The 17,443-nt window shown below is 54.0% G+C and overlaps 1 protein-coding gene across 1 annotated transcript; it reads right to left on the bottom strand.

Moving 5' to 3' along the window:
* Nucleotides 1-380: 380 nt before the first annotated feature.
* Nucleotides 381-16,390, bottom strand: YKT6 (YKT6 v-SNARE homolog). Its single transcript, XM_073325396.1, is given in 9 exon segments — nt 381-2,483; nt 3,703-3,804; nt 4,582-4,647; nt 5,260-5,364; nt 6,179-6,279; nt 8,517-8,599; nt 14,704-14,830; nt 16,212-16,356; nt 16,358-16,390. Coding segments are annotated over 9 exon segments (798 nt in total). The 3' UTR covers nt 381-2,447.
* Nucleotides 16,391-17,443: the final 1,053 nt, after the last annotated feature.

The raw sequence follows: 17,443 nt of genomic DNA, 5'->3' as shown, positions 1-17,443 counted from the left end.
CCCGGCCTGGGGTGGGGGCTGCTGCCGAAGAAATTGCTACAGGGTCACCCCAGGGCTCCACTGCCCCCCGAGCAGGGAACAGGGAGGTTAGATGGATGCCTCTGTCCTCAGGCAGGGGCTGAGGTAAAGAGGCCCTGGGCTAATGCTGCCCACATTGTAGGGCACAGGGGAACCTAGGGGCTCAGAGAGCGGCAAGCCCGGTGGCCCCAGAGGCAGTGGAGGGGCACTCACTCCAGCTGTACCTAGTACCCTCCCGCCTCCAACAAGTGGCCAGGGCTGTGGCTTCACAGCCAGCCAGGGACTGGGAGATCTGGCAGGCTACAGGCCCAGGTCAGCCGGCTGGAGAACCGGAGTACGAATGAGAGCCCAAGCCAGCCGAGAACGGCAAGAAGACAAACTTTATCCAGACGGGCACAGGCCAGCCAACATCACGTACAGAGAAGTCAGGCAACGGTTACACAGTCTCCACGGCCGCTAGCCAGAGCTTTTCCATTGGAAACGGTAGGAGTGGGGAGATGGAGTGCAGAGCCAACATGGCCACTGAACATCACAGTGTCCAGGGGCACGGCTGGGAGCTGGACTTCTTCCTTCCTTCCCCCAGGGCTGGGCTCACACCCTTCAGGCCCAGACACCAGGTACATGAGGGAAAAGGCCAATGCCACGGGCCTGGGAACGCGAGGGGCAAGAGGGCACTCGGAGAGCCAGGCGGTACAGGCCCAGCTCCACACTTCCAGTGGGGAGGAAGTCACCCCCATGGAGAGGGTGGCTCTGCCATGCCTGGGGCTGGCTCCCTGCCTGCTTGCTCAGAGAGCAGCGCCAGGCACAGGGTGCAGCTGAGGATTCTGCCAGGAGCACCCACCCCCAGAGCATTACCAAGCCATGGCTTTAGCACGTGGTCCAGTGGCCTTGAGTCCCAGGCTGGATGTGCAGCTCATGGCACCAGGTGGGCAAGCAGGCACATGCTCTGCTGATGCCCCTCTGTCCTGCTCTTCCCCAGCCCCAACAGAGCCAGCCCAAAGTGCAGCGAGGCCCCCCCCAGGTGACCAAAGCAGAGGCCAGTGAGCTCTCGCTGCCCCAGGGATGGCACCCACAGCCCGCGAGCAGCGTCCCAGGGCACGCACGCTCGGGTCACCTCCCACTGCACAGCAGAACCGCCCCGAGGTTGGCTCGCTGCCGCTCTCCCATGTGCAGACGAGCCAGGTGCTCAACCTGCCCACAAGAGTGGGGCTGACATCCTCCATGCAGCGAGCGGGTGCCTGGCATGCTGTTACTGTCTGCCTGGTGCCCCTCCCCAGGTGATTGCTCCCCTTTCAGAGCCCCACCCAAGGATGCTGGTTCCCCCCGCCCACTCCCAGTACATCAGTGCTGGGCAAAGGCAAGGATAAGCAAGAGGCAGGTCCAAGGCGGGAAGAAAATGCAGCTCCACGGACAGGATGGAAGGATCGAAGGGGTGGGCTCCGGTCAGCCTCCCTCTCCAGAGGGAGAGGGGACGTGAACATCATGGTCTAGTTTTTCCACCAGCCAGCAGGAAGCTCAGGGCCTGGCAGATCAGCGAGACCCACGTTCCATGGCACACGCACACGGCACACACTTGGCACAGGGGGAGACAGCACAGCCCCGGGGGGCCAGAGCCGCAGGCGAGGACGAAGTGATGGGGATGCTGGCTGACGAGAGGCCGGAGGACAGACAGTAACTGTGAGACAGCCCAGAGACCCATGGAGGGCAGAGACCCACCAACCCCTGGGCGAGGAACAGGGCGAAAGGCAAAAACGACAGCATTTCCTGCTGCTCCGCACCAAATTGTGCCACCCCCCCCCCCGCCCCCGGGGACTCTCTCTGCTCACTGCCGGTGGCAAGACAGATTCCAGGCCTGACTGGCCGAGACTCCAGTCTGAGCACTCCTGGGAGCAGCAAGGCTACATCCCACAACACTGACGCCTGTTCTCAACGCTCCTCAGAGGCCCAAAGCAACCAGGCCCCTCGCCCAAGGCTTCAGTCACGGGGTGGGTAGGAGTCAAACACTGGGCAGTGGCATCGGCTGGTCTCAGTTACTGGAGTCCCTCTCTAGTGTTATGATTGTAAACAACAAGGTGACTAGAATGCAGTCCGCGTCTGATCTCTGGAGATGAGGAGTGAGAGCCCCAGGCCAGTTCAGCGCTGCAATTACAAGCCAGAGGTCAAAGCAACAAGCCCTTCGGGGCCAGAAAGGGCTGGTAGGAGAATGGTCACGCTGTCTCTTCAGCCTCGCTGGCCTTTCCGAGGAAGAGCTGTTTAACTAGACGGGCCTGGGGTGCCGAGAAAGCCCTGTCCCAGCCCCACCGCCCGCAGTGGTGTGGCCTGGAACCGGGGATCCCCACCCACAGACAGTCTTTTTGTCCCATGTACTTTAAACGTCTGAACGTGAGAGAAGGCCAGGCGGTTGGGAGCAGCGGTCTCAGCTGGCTGGGTCACATGATCTCGCAGCACGAGTTCTGCTTTCGGGCCTGAAAAGGAAAGAAGAACTGAGAGGCTTCTCGGTGGAGTTGCCCTCTGGGGACAGGCTGAGAGCCCATGTACTGGGCTCACAGCCGGCTCCTCCCAGGCCAGCTCACACTGCGAGCACCCTGCAGTTCGAGTGCCAGAAAGTCAGCAAGATACAGGGACACCTAACCCTGCCCACTGCCCCTGTGCTACAGGGCCGGTGAGTCGGAGCAGCTGTGGGACAGGCTGGGTTTGGATCTGGGAGGGGGTGACCTATGCGGGGCTTGTGACCCATCCAAGGTGTTTGATGCTCACTAGCAGAACTGAGCACAGCTGCAAGGCCATGGCTTTAGCTAGTTCAGTGCCCTCCACTCCAAGTTCCACCCCCTCCCACACATATTATCCTCTTCTGTTGGGAAACCCCCTTGCCACAGCACTTCTGTAATGCCTGGCCCTCCTGCCTCGGGCTGGGCATGGGGACATCGCTGCCCTGTCAGCAGCTCAGACACTTCCAAACCTCAGCAGGGTAGCCTGTGCCGTGTCACCAACTCTGGGCTTGCTGGAGCAAGGCAGAGGGAAGGGTATTTCTGAGAACCCGCCACCTCTGCCCCTCCCATCAACACCCACCTCAAGGGTCACCCAAAGACTCACTAAGGGAGTTTGCAAACAAACCGAGCACCTTAGCTTCACCTAGAAGTCACTGTGCTCTTCGGAGCAGGGACCAGCTTTGCTCAGCACCTGGCACAATGGGGGCTGGCTCCAGGAGGAGGTCTCTGAGGCACTGGTGCATGCAAACAATAAAACGGCTGGAAGCCAAGGTAGCTCACAGAGCCCTGGCACAAGGGGGCACTGCACTCTGAGTGGAAATCCCTGCAGCCCAGAGCAAAGCTGCAGCCTTCCCGCCAAAGAGAAGCATGCTCCTGGCAGCTGGGACCAGAGAACAGCCCCAAGGAGATGACCATCTCTAGTCTTGGTACATACTTCTCCTCCACACTTAAGCACCCACACTAAGCTAGATTCAGCCTTAGCCAGCCAGCCCCGGCATCCGGGGCCCCAGCCTGCCCTACATCAGACACCGGGGTAATATCTGAGTGCCTACTTAACAGGATTTATGTCTGGAGCTTTGCCCATGGTAAATTGCTCAGTCATGCCAAGTGCTGGCCTGGCGCAGCACACGGCTGGCCCTCTGCCCTCGCTACCCCCTACCTCATGCTTGTTGGGCGGCCGTGCCGAGCCACTTACAGTTTTGTAGAAGTGTTTGGAATGCAGCCCAAGCACCTCCGACTTGGCCACCAAGTCATCCAGCTTCTCCCCGCGCTCCAGCAGAGACTCCATGGTGTTGTGCTGCAGAGGGCGAGAAGTGACACCAGAGCTGAGACCCCCGCGCCTCACCCAGCGGCTGTGACGGCACCAGGGCCAAATACTTTCAGTTTCTCCCCAGCTGGGCTATTGGCTCTCCGTGCCCTCGCCAGGCTGCGCGCCAGCCCTCGCCAGGCTGCGCGCCAGCCACTTTCCAATCACCACGTGGTTAGCTCCCAGGACACCGCATCGCATGTGTGAATGGCGATGCCACCTTGCCCGCCCTGGGAGGCCACAAGGAAATCCAGGGTAAAGAGCACGAAGAGGCCTCGCATGGGCTTGTGACTTCTTGGGTCCTTCAAGTCCCCTGCTTCCCAGTCTCGCCCCCATTAGAGGGGAGGATAGCCAATGCCTTTGCTCTTTTCCCTGGTGCCCTGGCAGCTTGATACCTGGGACTCAAATGCAGCCCTACAGTCTGGTGCTATGTGATCCAGCCTGCCCTATGCAGTCTGTGGACGGTTATCAAGCTAACTTCAGACTCCAACACATCTGCTTATTTCCAAGTAATGGCTGGGAACCCACACAACTCCTGACAGTCAAGCCATCCCAGGAGTTCAGGCCAGTCTGGAGTTGGGTTCAGCTGACTTCATGAATGGAGACAGGGGGTGTCCGCAGCACAGTCCTCAGGCAGGGTCTAGTACCAGACTGACAGCACCAATTCCCAGGAGACAGCCAAATGCCCCCACGGAGGCTAAGGGTTCACAGCAGCGGCTGCCCCAGGAAGCCCTCCTCACTTCCCTTTCCCATGCACGCAGCCCTTACCAGAATGATTTTGGTCTCGTCCAGCTCCGCCTGCACTTTTGTCATTGCATCTGCCTCCCGGGGATTCTTGGAGAGCAAGAACACAGCACATTACGTAGACACACTATTCCAAGGACAGCGTCTGCAGGCCCATGAGCCCAGACGCAGCCAAGCAGGAAGCTGGACTGCCCCCCTCAAAGCACTCCACGCCCTGCGGGTGCACAGGGAGACCGTCTTTTACCCTGCCCAGATACAAGCCCCTGTGGAGGCTGCAAATGGAGCTGATGTTTCTCAGTGGGATTGCTGGGGGTTCCCAGCTAAAGGCCTTCCTCACACTGCCAGGAAGGCCTAGAGGCCAGGAGCAGACTGCAGAGCTGGTCTGAGCAGTGAGAGGGAACAGACCTATTCATTCACCTTAGGCACTCCGCCAGCCCCATGACTGCAGTGGCTGGACACCTCACTACTGCTGGCGTACTGACCCTCTCTACCCCGAGAGGCAGGGCAGAGCTTCGGGCCCTATTTTACAAATGGGCAACTGAAGCCCGGCACAACTAACAGATGTGCTGGAAGCCTGGGGGAACAGGGAGCTGAACCCGATACTCTCAAGTTCTAGGCCAGCAGCCTACCCACTAAGACCACCCTTTTCCTACTGCTTCTCTGCCTTCTGACATCCAGACAGTCAGTAAATGCATGTCATACCTGATATTTACTAAGGTAACCGTCCAAGGCTGCATAGTTAATCGTAGTTGGAGAGCCTGAGGGCCAGTTTGCCCTACTGACCTGCGTGGAGAACTCATCCAGCACCTGCAATGCAAAGCAAACCCAGTGGTGAGCACCCAGCTGTCTTCTCCACTCAGACACCCACAACAGGGCTTGAGATCTCAGAACCGTTAAGAGTCATTCCTTGGCATCCTGCTCTCTACCAACAGACAGAAGAGGGTTGGGACCCAACTCCTGTCTTGCAACCTACAGAGGAATGCAAGCTGGGAGTATATAAAGTGTCCCATGAGGAGACTGTCACTAGAATTCAGATAACATACCAAGGACTTCCCCTCTCCTAAGAGCCCCATGGTCTTCATGGACACGCAGGACACCCTGGCATCCAGATGCGTGACTAACAGTGACCATACAACACAGACAGAGGCCATGCAAGTTGTGATACAAGTCGGACAGAACTGTAACATCCAGGCACCAGTTCTGACCACTTGAAAGCCTGGGCCAGACTGCAGAATGTTTCTGTGAGAACAAATACTCACTAAGTATCAGGCTAAGAGCATCAGACCCTTCTTTCTTGGGGTCTAATCAGGATTGAACCCAGGTCAGCCAAGGTAAAATGCATTAACCCACTGCATCACCCAGCCCATGAAGAAGTCTTAGGCCTGAACAGATCCTACCCCGCTCACTCCTACCATCATCATGTAGCTAATTTGTGACAGTAATGTCAGCAGACAAGAAAAGATTTGTAGAGTCTCAAATGCCCAAGCAGCAAGTCGCTTTTCAGCTAAAAGGGAAGCATATTCAGGACTCTGAATACACAGTTGAAGTCTCCTCCTGCCGTGCATCGTCCTAGCTGCACAGCTCATCTCCAGAAACAAAGAGAACCCTAAATTGAGTTTACCTTCTCCAGCAAGGTGAAACACACGCGCGGTGGATACTCGTTGTCTGCAATCACCACTCCAGCCAGTCGGTCACTCCGCACGTACACATGGCAGAGGTATTCTGAACCAAAGACCAAGGGCAAAGGTTTCACAGAGAAGTGCACAGCATGGCGTCATCAAGCAGCATTCAGAGCAACCCACATGTAAAAATCAGCCAACTGTCATGGACTAGCACTCCGCTGTCCAAACTAAGATCACATTTTGGCAACGTTTAGCTCAGAGGCAGCATGTGGGTTTCACTAGGAAGGAAGCAGAAGAGGATGCAATGCTTTTCTCCCCAGGGAAGACCAGGGGCAGCACACAAGAGTGCTGAGTGAGTTAGATCATTTCTGTTCCCCCATGGCAGGCATGGTGCATGACAAATGTAACCAAGGCAGAGCGTGTACAATCTAAGTTAAACAAAGGCAGGGAAGGGAGGTAACATACAACTAGGCCATTCAGGTTGTTTGCGTTACACATTCTATTGGTTCTGGGGGGGTTAATATTTCATGACTCACTATTACATACTATTAGTGAGAACACAGATTTTAGAACATTTGGAGCAAGGCGATGTGGCATACAGGGAGGTGTACGGAATGAGGCTAGGAGTCAGGAGTTTCGGCAGACAGGTGATGGCAGAGAAGACAAGGGCTGTATCAGGTGGAGCATCACAGTTCACAGCCTGGAGCACAGGGACATGGAGTTTGAACTCTACGCAGGAGAAGCCAGCAGAGGGCTGGGGATGAAAGTAACAGCAGGAAGATCTGAGCAGCTCTGTGGGCTGGAGAGGGGAGTTCAGGCAGCGCACATGTGAGGCTCAGTTCAGCGGCAAGGCTTGTGTGGAGTTAGGGTAAGGTGAGGAATGAAGCGCAAAAGCAGCATCTGGTAGTCAGGCAGGTTCCTGCGCTTACTTGATTTTCCAGCTGGGACAGCAGAAGCACCAGTCAGCATTGACTTGGCTGGGGTCCAGCATGGATTGAAATCCAGACTCCCTCCCACCTTGCAATCTTTTGCACACCTCCTGGCCCGATGGAATCAAAACTGCCAATCAGAGACCAATATGGCTACTCAGGAACCCCGAGTTTATTCTACAAACGGAGGAAGTTCCCAGATACTCTACAACAGTGGTTCTCAAATTTTTTTTCTTCTTCTCCATGGACCACTTGAAAATTGCTGAGGGTCTCGAAGGACCACTTAATGATCTTTCCAAATGTTGTTTGTACCATTAGCTAACTATTGTAAAGCACTTTGGATAAAAGTGCTATATAAAAAAAACCTTAATAATAATTAGCTTTTTTTGTTGTACAAATAAAAGCCCACAACTCATATTTTCATGTCAGTAGACTTACCTTTCTAATGCGACGGATGTGCCCTCTCTCCCCTGCCACGGCTGAGGCTGGGAAGGAGGGCCATCTCTCCCCGGCAGCTGCAGCCCTGAAGATGGGCAAAGTCGCCTCTTTCTCTGGCCGCCACAGCCCTGCATGTCCCAAATTCCCCCACCCCCTCTTCTCACCCCACTGCTCCATCCCACCTGCCTCCTACCCCCTCCCCCCCCCCAGGCCACCACCTCACTTTACATGTGTGTCTTCTCCAGGGTCCAGATGCCTAATTAGTGGAGCCACGCCTGTGCGGCTCCACTAATTAGGTGGGTGGCCCTTCATTCTCTTGTGTGCGGCCGCCCAGACATGCACCTTAGAGGAAACTATCCGCAGACCACCTGAATGGAGCCCGCGGACCACTGGCGGTCCATGGACCACAGTTTGAGAACCTCTGCTCTACAGCACACACCCAAAAGATAGGCATGGTTAACCCTTTGGTGCCAGATTTCTCATGCACACACCACAATGCCACGAGGGGATGCCAGAGCTACTTGGGCAGAGGAGAGGCCGTGACATCAGCAGCCAGGAATGTTCAGTACTACAGCAGTAGATGATGTGGCTGCCACTGTGGAAACTCCTACAAGTCATGCCACACCTCAGGGTGGATGTTAAGAGCTGTGCCTCATCCAGCCAGGACTCCAGACGCCCACTTTTCATTGGGCATTAGGTGCTTTGCAATTTAATCAAGCAATTTAGGCCGGATGTTCGACTAATCCTGCATGACTTGTGTAGCCAGAGAAACAGCTCCTACCGATCGCAATGAAAGGGAGGGGGACAGTAGCCAGCAACAGAGTCTCTGGAGAAGCAGATGCCCAGGGAAAAGAATTAAACTCTCCAAGGCACACAGCTGCTCCGTATCTCGCAAGATACAGAAAATCTGCATTCCGGTACATTACCCTTCGTAACCCTGCGCAATCAAGACCCTTGCGTCCTCTCTTACCTTGCTCCTTCACTGATGCTCGGCTGCCCAGCACCGAGCGCTCTACAATCAGCTGGCTCGTGAAGGTCATGAATTCCTGAACACTGCAAACACAAAGCATTTCATTACTTAACATTCTCTTACACTAGCATCTCCCCACCCCCAAACAGACCGATCGCCACAATGGTGCCGAGAACAAAACGACTTTGCCAGCAGCTGCTGTATTAACTCACTGCAGAGCAGGTGCTCATGGGAAAATTGTGGTGACCAATAAAAAGGGTTCCTTTAAATCTTGCACTCAGGATAGCGCCTTGACCACTTTGAGAACCGGGCCAACTAGCAGGAGCCAACTACAGACCCAGACCACCAGTGCTGGCTCTGCTGATGAACATAAATTAACTCACAGGTCTGTGTTACTACCCAGCCCTACCATATGCACTTCAGTATGCGTACTGCGTGGAACTGAAGGGCGGGGGCTCGGCCTGCAGCGTTTCCCATAGACAGGGCTACACAGAAGGCAACGCACCTTTGCTGCCTAGCGTTAAAAGGTGTGCATGAAGCCTCAGTTCTCATCCTAGCCTACTCTCTTAGGAATGCCAGTGAGCAGCGTGTGGGACACAAGTGGTGGTCTCCAGGAAGAGGGTCTTTTTCCACACACTGCTAAGGCATTCTGCTTTCTTATATACTGTACGTAAGTTTCTCTTTCCATCAAGCCCCAGTATCTTACAATGGTTCTCTATTAACTCCTAAGCTTGTGCAGTGGTTTAGATATTGGGAACACGGGTGGTATTCACGATTACTTTCCAGTAGGCGATCTACAGGTGCAGTGGCAGGGAGAGGCCCTCTTGGTCAATCAGTCCAGCAGGAAGGACTCTCTTAAAGTATCCTGTCCACAAGTGTCTAACCATGACACCTGACTTTAGCCCAGAAATTTCATTCGACCATTCCCATTTCACAGCCTTATCAGAGTTTTCTAATCTCCAAGTTGAATTTGTCCCTGATTGACTTAGGAACTAAGTTAACTGACACTGTCAAACTTAAGATCTGCCCCGTGCGTATTTAAAGAGACCTCCTGATTTTAGTGACTAAAAATTAATTGCTTGTCTTTACTCCTGAGAGCCCTAAAGTGCCAAGACATTCGGGGAGAGTGAATTGAATTTAATCCCTTTTTGTGCATCATTGGAATTTACCAAGGTCTAATCACTTGACCTTCCTTGGCTTTCCAGAAGTGTCATAGAGTCTGTTTGGCCGGGAGAATCTTTATTACTGGGGATGATGCATGAGAAAGACACTAACTTAATGCAGATCCCAGAGCAACTGTGCAGGGGTGGAGTGCAGGACAGACATTTTAGTGGTAACTGAACACCTGAAGCAGAAGTCTTCATTACTAACATGGAAGAGCCCCAAAAGCTATTTCTCCTGGTTTTAACCCCATAAAAGGAGGGAAGGAAAAGACTTACTTGCCTTTAAGGAGAGGGGGAAGGGGAAAGAAGGTGAAAGTTCACCACCATTTCAGTTTAAAAACATTCAAGTGCCTTTAATCTTCCTCTTAGTCTCAAATTCTTTTCCTCAAAGCTGTCTTCAAGTTGTATTTCCTCTTGTTCCGGCTTTAAAAGCAAGTGCACTGCATCCCAAAGCAGTCTCACTAATGTGGCGTGAAGTGGCACTAAAATAGACGTGTCATACATTCATCCTGGTTGATGTATTTTTGGGGCCTGCATAGTATACTCAGACTCTGCAAAAATCTAGGCTTTCATTTCATAAGTACATTATTTCTAGACCTCTCAGTTATAAGGATAGCCTTGAAAACAGGAACCAAGAATAAACAGATAGCCGTGTCTTGAGTCTGCAAACTGAAACAATTGGGGAGAGATGTAAACCCACCCCTCCATTTAGAATCCTGGAAGCAGCTGTGAAACTGCCAAGACTTCTGTCAGTTTCACACTGCTCTTGGGGAAGACTAGGAGCACAGGCAGGTGCTGGAGTTAGTCACAAGGAAGCACCATGCTTGTTAGCAGAAACGTACACTCCATCAATTGTCAGGAGGCTTTGGAGGGCTGAGAAGAGAGAAATTCTTCTCCCTTTCAGCTATTGGTTTGCATGGGGGAAGGGGCAGGATGTGGACATTCACATTTATCAGACACCTACTAGTCAGACATATAAAAGATGGTGCTTCTAAGCAGAGTCCACCAGGCCAAAATCCCAGCTACCTCCCTCTTCCTAGGGGCTTCAGGTGCAAGGATCAGCAGGTTCTAGTCAGAGCACAGTCCCAAATCCCACTAGGGAGGCTAGAGTCTAGCTAAGAATCTGGTAACTTCAAGCCCCACAACTGGTTTTAGTGGGACTACTCCCCAGGAGTAAAACACAGATTAGAACAGACTAACCAACCAAAGGTAGCAAGTATGGCCTTTATGCAATGCTCTCTTCCCACCAGAAGCCCAGAGTCCCATACTTTATTTTCAGGTATGCTACCTGGCCTTTTTGAATAACTCAAGTCAAAAACAGCTTCTGGAAAGGATAATTTGCACCCCCCTATAGCTCCTTTACTGCTGCCTTATTCAGCCATCTTCCCCACATCAGCTCTCCTGCCCTCTTTCAAGCTCCAGTACACAGAAAGCTGCCTTTATAACAAACCATTCTCGGCACATACTTGTTCAGACCACAAGTTTCGTTTAAATCCACGCTGTTGCAATGGATTCCACATTTAGACAGTTTCTACACCCCCACCTCTACGATATACAACTTAGATGAAATATATGGATTAATGCAATCATATACTGCTATAAAGTGACAATGTTAATGTGTAGTTAGCCAGTTTGTTTTGCCCATTTTCAATTATTGAAAGTGAAAGTTTTAAGTAGTCAATTCACTTGTTACTATTTACTTTTTGCATTACTCCCAGTCTGGACAAAGGGGAATCAAAAGTCAGTTTCACTTTCAGATTCTCAGTACTGCAACATAAGGCTTCCAAAACCTGCAGGGGAAAATTTGCTCAGGAAAGTGTTCCATCGGAGCTTGAAATGAAAGACTGCAGAATCATTCCTATTGGTCTCAGGTTTTGTAATACAGGCTGCCAGATGATGTATGAATTTGAAATTCCAGGCACGTGCAGATTTTTAAGGAATAAGACCAAGGTCTGATTACAACACAACACAAACCTAATTCCTGGTAAAAAGAAAAGGAGTACTTGTGGCACCTTAGAGATTAACCAATTTATCTGAGCGCATCCGATGAAGTGAGCTGTAGCTCACGAAAGCTTATGCTCATATAAATTGGTTAGTCTCGAAGGTGCCACAAGTACTCCTGTTCTTTTTGTGGATACAGACTAACACGGCTGCTAATTCCTGGTGACAATTCTGAAAAATACTCAAATTACAATTCTGATAAAAAAGTGCAGGTGGGGCGTTAAATTAGGTACTCTGTGAGGTACCTGATCACAGTCTCTCTCCCTCACCTGCCCCTCCATGTTTAATTATGACATTTTAGTAAGTCTCATGAAAGAGATCACTGGACAAGATTGCCATGAATTAAAAAAAGCATTTAAACATTCACTTTAAAATCCTAGTACCTTTCCAGGACCAGGAGACACTAAAAACTTAAGACAAAATTCAAATTTTAGGCCAAATTTGTTAATCCTTAATACTGCTTGCAAGCGTTTACACACTGAATTCAAAGGGGCTACTTGTGCACACGAAGTTAAGCACGTGTGTGTTTGCAGGATTGGGATACTAGCAAGGAAAAAAAAGCAGTACAAGATTATGCATGTGTAAAGCAGTCAAATTAATAAGGCGGGGAAATTATTTTCCCCCACAATTGAGATTTTTTTTAAATGAGTAAGAGAAAACTACCTGTTCTTTATGTCGTCTTTGCATCTGAGTGGGCCTGAGTTAGGGGGAGATACGGCAGGACTCCCTGGGATTCTACTAGCGTTGATCAATTTACATTGAGGCGATTGTAAATTTTGAAAATAAAAAGAAACTGATTCTTTAAAAAAAAATAAATTCCCATTAGCAGCCTGTTGTAGAACGCAGCAACGACTCTGGACAAATTGTAGGATCTGTGACTTTTTCCTGCATCTGTGATTTTCTTCTGCCTCTGACATTAAGGCAGTTCTTCCAGGAGGATTTTATTAACTTTATTTCAATTAGCAAATTGCAGTTTCCCCTCATGCATCAGCCCTCGTACATGCAAGATCTCTGGTCATGCCAAACAGGGAAAATATGTAATGATGTCAGAGGGGTACAGCTTCCTTAGGCACAGGTAAATCGCAGAAGGAGCACAGGAGTGCGTTTGTTTAATGCTTATCTTTTAAAAAAATCCCCCTAACATAATCCACCATCAAGTAAAAGCCCCAGCAGGCCTAAGTATCAAGTAATGGCCAAGCTTCAAATCTCAGCTATTTTTGTGTAACCTTGGCAAAGGAAGTAAACATTTATAAAATAAATTCCAACAATGGTATTCCTCCTCCAAACTCACTCTGCCCTCCCGCACATCAGAACCACAGAAGAGAGAGTTTGCTCCTGCTTCAAAAGTCACCTCTGGACACACACCAAGCATGGAAAATTTCAGGGCAGAAGGCAAATGTTTCTTAAAATTATGAGCATCTGAAACCAGGAGGTTAGAAGGGAAGTTGTTTTGCAGTCAGGCACTTGCGAATACAACTACTTCTTTCAAAAGCTTTAGGGGTATTACCCCATCTTAATGGTTGGGGGCTGTACTTCTAGCGCAGGTTAACTGACGTAAGGGTAACATGGGTAAACTCTTCTGCAAGTACAGATTACACCCTAATGCTGAGAGCATTGTGAATCACCAGGATGACAAGGAGCTGGGATTAGCATTTAGCTTTGAGCACTCTGGCCTGAACCATCAGCAGTAGTCTCTACACAACTAAACACCTTAAGCAAAGTACATAGTATGTTATCACAAGTGGGACAATACTAGCAATTGCTAAATACAAATACACTGATCGCTCCAGCTGGATTGGTAAAGCGAAACCCACAAATTATCTCCCATTTGTTTTTCAAGTCTCTTCATGAGCTGAGAAGCTTGTGAGACTAAACAGATCTGTTGACACATTATCTAGGATATGGATTACAATTCACATCCATATATGCTCTCTTATTTTGTATACCCCAGTGCATCAGCCTTGTAAAACCTGCAAAACATACCAGCTCAGGCACTGATCTATTCACAGGCCTTTTGCTGTGATAATAAAAAACCACCTTATTCACCCATTTAAAAGGTCACTCGTATTGGATGTTCGTTCTACCCATCTTAGGTGCTTCTATGGGCCCTATTACTGTAGTATGTGACCACCACACAATCTCTCATGCAGTTACCCTCACCATACCCCAGAGGGACAGATTAGCATCATAGAATCATAGAATATCAGGGTTGGAAGGGACCCCAGAAGGTCATCTAGTCCAACCCCCTGCTCAAAGCAGGACCAATTCCCAGTTAAATCATCCCAGCCAGGGCTTTGTCAAGCATCCCTGTTTTACAGACTGTTCCACTGGGAATAAATACTGAACGAGCCACTGGGTGTGAAAGAGAGAATGGCACTGCAGCCTGACGCTTAGAGGACTCACTTGGGAGGCAGGGCACACATGACGCAGACCCCTTTCTCCAACCAGTGTGTCACTATTTATCCACAGAGGAATAGCACCAAATGGAAGAACTGAGAGAGCCCCACAGCACAATACCCCATAGCTCAGGGGTTAGAACACCCCCCTAAGAGAGGAGACACCTCTGGTCAAATCCCTTCTCCCCATCAGGCAGAGGGGGAACTGAACTGAGGTTTCCCAGATCCCAGGTGAGTGCTCTAACCACTGGGCTAAATGTTATAAAGGGGGGTGGTATGAAGACCACTTCCTCCTCTTTGGCCAGATTTTGAACGGGACCTAATCCAGCAGGCAGCCTCTGAGCTTGCTTACTGGATTGCCTCCTGTACTCATGATAGGTAGGGGTTTGTCCCCAGTCTGTGAAACCAAAAATGAGATTTAGGCACCCACCTACCTTCCTTTGTGGATCGACCTTTGCTGGGGTTCACACAGGGAGCCTGTGGCAGAGCAGGGGCTTGAATCCCAGCCCCCCAAGCCTGCGCACCAACCCCTGATCGCCCTTATGGAGCTATTTGTTCCAGCCAGGGAGGCGGCCGCTCGGCACAGGGGAGGGAGTTCCCCAGCCAACACCTCAGGGACCGACCCACCTGGTCTTCTGGAAGAAGCTGAAGGAGGACAAGTCGAAGGCAGCTTTCAGCAAGTGCACTTTGGGGTCGCCTTTGTAAAGGACACTTAGGCTGTAAAGCTTCATCCTGGTGCCTTCCCAGCAGCCGCCTGAGCGAGAAGGTCGGAGTCAGGGCCGGTGAAGAGACCCAGGAAACAAGCCCTGACCACCCCCCCTCACCCATGAGAGCACCCCCCCCAGACCAGACCACCCCCCTCACCCCCAAGAGCCCCCCGCACCTCCTGGACTGCCCCGAGAGTGCCCCCCCCAGCCCGGACCACCCCCTGCACCCCCCACCTCCCGGTCCACCCCCCGCATCCCCGAGAGCCAGCCCCCCCCCAGGCCAGACCGCCCCCCGCATCCCCGAGAGCCCCCCCCCAGGCCAGACCGCCCCCCGCATCCCCGAGAGCCCCCCCCCAAGCCAGACCGCCCCCCGCATCCCCGAGAGCCCCCCCCCAGGCCGGACCGCCCCCCGCATCCCCGAGAGCCCCCCCCCAGGCCGGACCGCCCCCCGCATCCCCGAGATCCCCCCCCCCAGGCCGGACCGCCCCCCGCATCCCCGAGATCCCCCCCCCCAGGCCGGACCGCCCCCCGCATCCCCGAGATCCCCCCCCCCAGGCCGGACCGCCCCCCGCATCCCCGAGAGCCCCCCCCCCAGGCCGGACCGCCCCCCGCATCCCCGAGAGCCCCCCCCCCCAGGCCGGACCGCCCCCCGCATCCCCGAGATCCCCCCCCCAGGCCGGACCGCCCCCCGCATCCCCGAGAGCCCCCCCCCCCAGGCCGGACCGCCCCCCGCATCCCCGAGAGCCCCCCCCAGGCCGGACCGCCCCCCCGCATCCCCGAGAGCCCCCCCCCAGGCCGGACCGCCCCCCGCATCCCCGAGAGCCCCCCCCCCAGGCCGGACCGCCCCCCGCATCCCCGAGAGCCCCCCCCCCAGGCCGGACCGCCCCCCGCATCCCCGAGAGCCCCCCCCCCCAGGCCGGACCGCCCCCCGCATCCCCGAGAGCCCCCCCCAGGCCGGACCGCCCCCCGCATCCCCGAGAGCCCCCCCCCCCAGGCCGGACCGCCCCCCGCATCCCCGAGAGCCCCCCCCAGGCCGGACCGCCCCCCGCATCCCCGAGATCCCCCCCCCCCAGGCCGGACCGCCCCCCCGCATCCCCGAGAGCCCCCCCCCCGGCCGGACCGCCCCCCGCATCCCCGAGAGCCCCCCCCCCCGGCCGGACCGCCCCCCGCATCCCCGAGATCCCCCCCCCCAGGCCGGACCGCCCCCCGCATCCCCGAGAGCCCCCCCCCCCAGGCCGGACCGCCCCCCGCATCCCCGAGATCCCCCCCCCCAGGCCGGACCGCCCCCCGCATCCCCGAGAGCCCCCCCCCCCGGCCGGACCGCCCCCCGCATCCCCGAGAGCCCCCCCCCAGGCCGGACCCGCAGAGCAGGGCCTGGCTGCGGCCCCCCCGGCGCGCGGGGCTCGGAGACTCCCGCTCCCGCCCGACCTCGCTCGCTCGGACCCCGGGGGTCGGCTCCGGCGGTTGCTGCGACGGCCGGGGCAGTGGGCGGAGCAAAGAACCGCCGCCGCCCCGCGCTGACCCGGAAGCAAAATGGAGCGGCCGGAAGTGCCGGCGGCGGGGAGGGTGGGGGGGTCAGTGCCACGGGGCGCTCTCGCACTGCGCATGCCCGCGGCCGCTGGGGGACCCAGCCAATGAGCGCCCGCCTACAGCCGCCTGCGGGCGCACAGCTGTTCCGCCGTGTGCAGGAGGCGCTGGGAAGGGCTGGCGGGGGGGGGGTATCAGCCGCGCCGGCGGACCCCCCTGGAGTGCCCTCGGGGACCCCCAGTGGTCCACGCCCCCAGGTTGAGTAATGCTGGCAGGGAGAGTAGGCGGATCCTAGGACCCCAGACTGTCCGCGTTGGACGGGACCTCGGGAGGGCATCTAGTCCAGCCCCCTGCTCGAAGCAGGGCCGATCCCCCACTAAATCATCCCAGCCAGGGCTGTGTCAAGCCGGGCCTTAAAAACCTCCGAGGAAGGAGATTCCAGCACCGCCCTAGGGAACCCATTCCAGCGCTTCCCCACCCTCCTCGTGAAAAAGTGTTTCCGAATATCCAACCTAGACCTCCCCCACTGCAACTTGAGACCATTGCTCCGTGTCCTGTCCTCTTCCACCACTGAGAACAGTCTAGAGCCATCCTCTCTGGAACCCCCTCTCCGGTAGCTGAAAGCAGCTATCAAATCCCCCCTCGTTCTTCTCTTCCGCAGACTAAAAGCTGGGAGGGGTGGCAAGTGCTTTAGAGGATAGGATTAAAATTCAAAATGATCTGGACAAACTGGAGAAATGGTCTGAAGTAAATAGGATGAAATTCAATAAGGACAAATGCAAAGTACTCCACTTAGGAAGGTTGTGTGTCAACAATCGAAATGCAAAGTACTCCACTTAGGAAGGTTGTGTGTCAACAATCGGTTACACACATACAAAACAGGAAATGACTGCCTAGGAAGGAGCACTGCGGAAAGGGATCTGGGGGTTATGGATCGCAAGCTAAATATCAGTCAACTGTGTAACACTGTTGCAAAAAAAGCAAACATCATTTTGGGATGTATTAGCAGGAGTGTTGTAAGCAAGGCACAAGAAGTAATTCTTCCGCTCTACTCTGTCCTAATTAGGCATCAGTTGGAGCATTGTGTCCAGTTCTGGGTGCCACATTCCAGGAAAGATGGGGACAAATTGGAG

Source organism: Lepidochelys kempii, chromosome 26 (genome assembly GCF_965140265.1).
Source record: "Lepidochelys kempii isolate rLepKem1 chromosome 26, rLepKem1.hap2, whole genome shotgun sequence".
Classification (NCBI taxonomy): domain Eukaryota; kingdom Metazoa; phylum Chordata; order Testudines; family Cheloniidae; genus Lepidochelys; species Lepidochelys kempii.
Note: the sequence above shows the minus strand (reverse complement) of the source record. Positions and strands in the feature narration are given on the sequence as shown.